General features: G+C 36.8%; 1 protein-coding gene across 3 annotated transcripts; it reads left to right on the forward strand.

Moving 5' to 3' along the window:
• Positions 1 to 715: 715 nt before the first annotated feature.
• On the forward strand, positions 716 to 5,194 carry LOC105166408 (homeobox protein knotted-1-like LET12). 3 transcript variants are annotated; one of them, XM_088882779.1, is made up of 6 exons: positions 716 to 1,300; positions 3,349 to 3,469; positions 3,696 to 3,889; positions 3,976 to 4,107; positions 4,205 to 4,341; positions 4,952 to 5,194. In XM_088882779.1, exons 1-6 carry the CDS (start codon positions 770 to 772, stop codon positions 4,953 to 4,955), a joined length of 1,119 nt encoding a protein of 372 aa, XP_088738905.1. In that variant the 5' UTR covers positions 716 to 769; the 3' UTR covers positions 4,956 to 5,194. The 3 variants fall into 3 exon arrangements, with proteins under 3 accessions (XP_088738905.1, XP_011084050.2, XP_011084049.2); XM_011085748.3 differs by lacking the exon at positions 4,952 to 5,194 and adding an exon at positions 4,428 to 4,741; XM_011085747.3 differs by lacking the exon at positions 4,952 to 5,194 and adding an exon at positions 4,420 to 4,741 and having other exon boundaries at positions 717 to 1,300.
• Positions 5,195 to 5,930: the final 736 nt, after the last annotated feature.

A 5,930-nucleotide genomic window follows, 5' to 3' on the forward strand; every position in this document is an offset into this window, starting at 1 on the left:
TTAATGACAAAATGTGTACCAACTAAAACACCTTTTAATATATTTATTTATTGAGTTGAATTTATCAATAATGCACATTTAAAATAATTTTTTATCGATTTTGTTAAGTTATTTTTTTTATTTAATTAAGTAAGTATAATAAAAATTTATAGTAAGCACACACATCGAGTGATCTCGATTAGTAATTATTTTATTTATACCTTATAGTTTAATTTTTTGATTTATTAATTTATATATTATTTTAATTAATTTATTAATTTCCCCTCTTCCATCTTTATTTTAATAATTTTAACTTCTTCAATTAAAATATATTTTTAAAAATAAAACTTAATTTTTAAAATTTAATTATATAAACTTATTTGAGTGAATATGAATAACCACCTTTTCTGATATTTTTTTCTTTCTATTTAAAATTATATTAGTATAGTCTCTATCCGCAATTTTCTTATAAATATAATGTTTTTATTTTGATGTATATTTTAAAATATCTTATGATCTATAAAATTAATTTAAATAAATATTATATTAAATATTTTATGTTGAAAAATGTTACATAAATTATTATTAATAATATAATTAAATTAAAAAAAAAGAACTTTTCTTAGTTTCAACGTCCATGGTGACTTGTACACTCCAATCCCCACAACCCAACCCCTCCCCCCCCCCCCCACCCCTCTTGTCTGTCTGAAAGTCTTAATAGCTATATATATAGATACTATGTGTGTATAGGCAGCTGTGAGGAAATAGGCTCATCATACACACACGCAACATGGCGTTCCAGGACCACCACCACCACCACCACCTCTCCCAAGAAATGCCCCTCCACCTCCCCCGTTACTCCGACCACCACAACCCTCCTTCCGCCGCCGCCGTCTTCAGCTCCATCCTCCCCGATCACCACCAATCACCAGATGAGAAACCACCGCCCACCACAACCGCGTGGCTCAACAGCTCCACTTTCCACCACCAGTGGCTTCCCACCCAAAGTCAACCCAGCCCACCGGACAACAGCGATCATCCCCAGGACAGCGGAGGCGGTGGAGGCGGGGATAATAGTAATAATAGCAACGGGAACAACACTAACTGGGAGAAGGAGAAGTGCAAGGCGGATATTCTGAGCCACCCTCTTTACGAACAGCTTCTGTCGGCGCACGTTGCGTGCCTGCGTATAGCTACGCCGGTGGACCAGCTGCCCAGGATTGATGCCCAGCTGGATCAGTCCCATCAGGTGGTGGCTAAGTACTCTGTTCTTGGACATGGCCAGCCGCCCCTTGATGATAAAGACCTCGACCACTTCATGGTACACAAGAATTTAGTTATTTTGCAACTGTTTTTTTTTTCTTAGTGTGATGAGTATATGTTTTTCCTATGCTGATCATTTGGTGTTTTTCTTTGGAAGTGGGAGGTGGTTTTGGAAATAATTTTTCTGTTGTTTGAATTATTTTACTGCAAATCTGTAGGTCTTTTACACGGAAAAATTCTGTTGTCTTGTTTCAAAGATTAAATTTTTAGATCTCCCACGTTGAATCTTTATAATTAACCTGACTCTGTGAGTGACTGTGTGTGGGAGCGCATGCGGTTGCTTCTGCAATTTACCAGATGAAAAGTTTCTGTTTCCTAGTTATTCATCATCTGTAATTAAGAACTCCCGGACTTTTCTCCTGTTAAGATATTCAATTTATGAGGATTAAGGCTATTATAATTGGAGTTCTCATCTGTAATTCCTTGTATTAGGAAGATGATGAGTACATCTCAGTTTATTGTTAGAATTAGTTAGCTGACGATGGCTTGGTTCTTATATTAGGATTCAGTTGTCTGGATATTGACCTCAGTTATATCATTTAGCTGAATGTGCTTCAAATGGTCACGATGCTTTGTACTTAATTTCCAATTGCATAGAACTGGTACGGCATAAAGAGGATCAATTAATTTGTCTATGATTGCCTAAGAGGAGACTTAAAGAAATTGTTTTGGTCCGTGTGATAAATATACATTGCATGATTAATATAACTGATCTTGAGGGTTTTGGACAACCAAGCACTGGATTTACTTTTGCTTGAGCTGCCGTCTCTGTTTGGTATTCAAGTGGCATGTGACTATATATGATTATGTAGTTCATAAAAGGACGATTGTAGATATCCACCAAGAGACACAAGGTTTTGGACATGTCAATTAATGATACTTGTGTAAAGTCTGATTCTTGCAATGAATTTGTCGGGCTCTTTTGTAAATTAATTCTGTTTGGTTTTAGAGTGGCCCGAACTATAAATGACTGCATGATTTATTAAAGGGGGATAGGTGGTAATTAGTAAGAGAGAATACAAGTTGTGGGGCTTATTCACCGCTCTTTGTTTTGATGATATTTGTGTGCGCTATGATTCTTGGAGAAATATGATTGGAGTTTCAGTTCTGTTATCTGAATATGAATTAGGTTGTCGCATCAGAAGAGGAATCCTGTTGTTCTCAGTAGACTAATAATTGAAACCTATATTTAGTGCTTTGGAGAATCTATTTCTTGTTGTAGCTCCACTTGTTACTCGTTTGCTTGTGCTTCTGTGAGTTGTTTCCTTCTGGGAATGGATAGATCATACTGTCTCATAATTGGACTTTGAAGCTGAAATGTCTTCTATCTTACATCTGAATTTACTTATGTTAGGACGTTGTAAACTTATCAGTCTATAAGTAAGATAAGCATCCATTATCTGGGCAAATTTGAATTGTAGAATCTATTTCTAAAAGGAGCCTGTCCTAGATTTGAAGTCAGTTTTTGGTAAAATCTTCAAAAGCTATTTCACATTAACAGTCTCCTTTGAAAACACCGATGTTTCTTATGCTGACGGCCGATGCTTTTGGTTCGATAAACATTTGTGGGAAAAGTTGCGTGTTGACGTTTGAAAAGTTATTCTCAAGTCATCAAAGCTCCACTAGTGCGTGAATATGTGTACCAAGAGGATGCTCTCTTGAAAGCACAAGGTTATCTTCTTCTACTATGATAAAGTCTGTTTTACAGAACATGACTAAGTTTTACTATTATCTTGTCCATAATTCATTGTCTCTAATCCTGGAAACTCAAACTTGTCATATAAATCAGTGGGGCCTTAAAAAACTCGGGTTGAATGTTAATCTAGTTTACAAGTTTCTAAAGTTAATTATTGGTTAAATTATAAGGAATGACGTGAGATGTTTTCTTATTCATTTTTGCATGTAATGTGGGGTTATCCTTATACAACGATGCATGCTTCTTTTATATTCCGTAGTGTTACAATTATATGACGCCCATTTTGCTAAGTTTTAATATTAATCTTCATTCTTCTCTTCCCTCCATTTCTTCTTTTCCTTCTGATGTAGACGCATTATGTTCTATTGCTGTCCTCTTTTAAAGAACAATTGCAACAACATGTTCGAGTCCATGCAATGGAAGCAGTCATGGCTTGTTGGGAGCTTGAGCAATCGCTGCAAAGCTTGACAGGTTATTATCAGATTTCGTCTATCTAGTTTTGTACCTAGTATTGGGCATTTGACTCCATTAGTACTCCACAGGTTTTATGCAGTAATTTTAATGTGTAAATTAGTTGGCTGCTTAAAATCGACTAATCATTCTGTGGAGTTATATTTTGATGGGTTGGGGTGCGCTATCCAATGTGCAGAGCCATGCATCAGTCTGATACATCCTTATGATCGAATTTGCTTGACAGGTGTAGCACCAGGTGAAGGTACAGGTGCAACCATGTCTGATGATGATGAGGACCAAGCAGACAGTGAAATGAACTTGTTTGATGAAAGTCTGGATGGGCCGGACAGCATGGGATTTGGCCCTCTTGTGCCCACTGAAAGTGAGAGGTCTTTGATGGAACGTGTCAGACAAGAACTGAAACATGAGCTTAAACAGGTGAAAAATCATCAACTTTATTGGTACTGCTATTTCATGTGTTCTTTTACGTTTTACTTAATTAACCATTGTTTTCTTCTTTACAGGGCTACAAGGAGAAGATTGTCGACATCAGAGAAGAAATATTACGAAAAAGAAGGGCGGGTAAACTGCCTGGCGACACTACGTCCGTCTTAAAAGCTTGGTGGCAGTCACATTCCAAGTGGCCTTATCCAACAGTAAGAAAGCCACTATTTCCCTGAACCATTTTTTCTTCTTGCATGTAATGTTGAAAGAAAGCTGCCGTCTCAATGGTGTATGTTATGTGTTCCTTAGGAGGAAGATAAGGCAAGACTGGTGCAGGAAACAGGTTTGCAACTCAAACAGATCAATAATTGGTTCATTAACCAACGGAAAAGGAATTGGCACAGCAATCCTTCATCTTCAACCTCCCAAAAGACCAAGCGCAAGAAGTAAGTTAATTTATATCTCGTTTACCAGAAAACCAGATCTCCTTGCCAGTATCCCGACTTGATTTTGAGAACAAATAGTGGTGCAGGTGATAAAACAGCCAACGACCGTTTCACGTGAAGGACACCTTCAGATTAAAGTAACACACACTTATGTATTTGTTCATATTCCGTTAGAGTACAAATGGAAGAATATTTGCACTAGTTGTTGTGAGGTACTTTGACTTTGGCTAGACTTAGAGGTTATTGACAAGAACATCCAATTTGATGCCCAACGCAATGGCTGATGCTTTGGACTCTTAATGAGAACACATGGAAAGCTACTGCAATGTATCATGTTGTCATGTTCTGGTATCTATATGGCAGTCAAAGATTCCCTGTATGAAAAGTTTTGTTTGTGATCTTTGCATGCTTGCCATCGTTATGCATATATGACACAGTTATTGATTGTCCCCTTGTGCACTTCTGATGCTTAGCTGCATACAATAATCTGATAATTTGGTCCCAAAGCTTTCTTCCCAGAAAATATTTGTATTTGGATATTCCAATGCCATATGTTGTTTTCTTCGTGCACCATGTCCGGATAATATAGTTTGGTTGTTGGTCAAAATAGGTAGCTGTGACGATGAGATGTCTCTGGTTTGTTACTGGTAAAGGTGGCTGGCTAGGCGGGATCTGTGCTTGCTTTCGCCTAAAAGCAAACACTGAACGTGTTTTCACGGGTTTAGGACTTCTCAAAAGTGTTGAATTTAAGCAATTCTCAGAAAATGTTTAATAGTAAAATCAGGACATGTTTGTATATGTATGAAGAAAAAAAAAAGTTGTTGCTAAAGGAATGCACAGATGTTGATAGGCATGGTGTTTGGTAAGTTTTCTTGATGAGTAAAGATGCTATCTTTTGGTGTAGCAAGAAACAAACTCGTGCATCATTTTTTGCCAAATCTATCGGATGTGGTTTAGACGTAGAAAAAGGTGTTTGATTGAGAAGATTATTGTGTGCAAGTTATGACTATTTATTGTGATAATCATAGAACCAAACTATTGCCTACACAAAGATCCCAATACATAGAACCAAACTACAATTTCAGCGGCAGACATATCACCAGAAAGAAAGATGCAACTTTGAAATATATGCATATGCCTTAGGTGTTATGGTTGATGTTATTTTTCTTGGTCTGCATCCGATATATAATTGGTTCAGATTTAACCAATCACACGGATATCACAACCATTACCGGCTGCAGGACTTGGCAGGTTTATTATGCTTGTACAAGGCTTACATTTAATATTTTTTTCATTTAAATTTAAATATTATGCATGTAAATTAGGAAAATTTTTGTCCGAGCCTGATTTAGCCGAACCAATTCATGTAATTGGTTTAAACTTAGCCGAATCCGATCCTGACAAAAATTTCCCATAAATCCATTGTATACAAGCTAATATATACACGATGATTCGGGAGATCGTAGCTTCACCGAAGCGTCGTCCAAACACGCTAGTGTGCGTTGGATCACCAAGTCTTTGGTTCTAGGAGGCTGAAGGTGAGCATTTAAAAAACAAAAAGAACAAAAATACTATTTTTGATTTATTAT

Source organism: Sesamum indicum, linkage group LG7 (genome assembly GCF_026168435.1).
Source record: "Sesamum indicum cultivar Baizhima isolate 11 linkage group LG7, ASM2616843v1, whole genome shotgun sequence".
NCBI classification, from domain to species: domain Eukaryota; kingdom Viridiplantae; phylum Streptophyta; class Magnoliopsida; order Lamiales; family Pedaliaceae; genus Sesamum; species Sesamum indicum.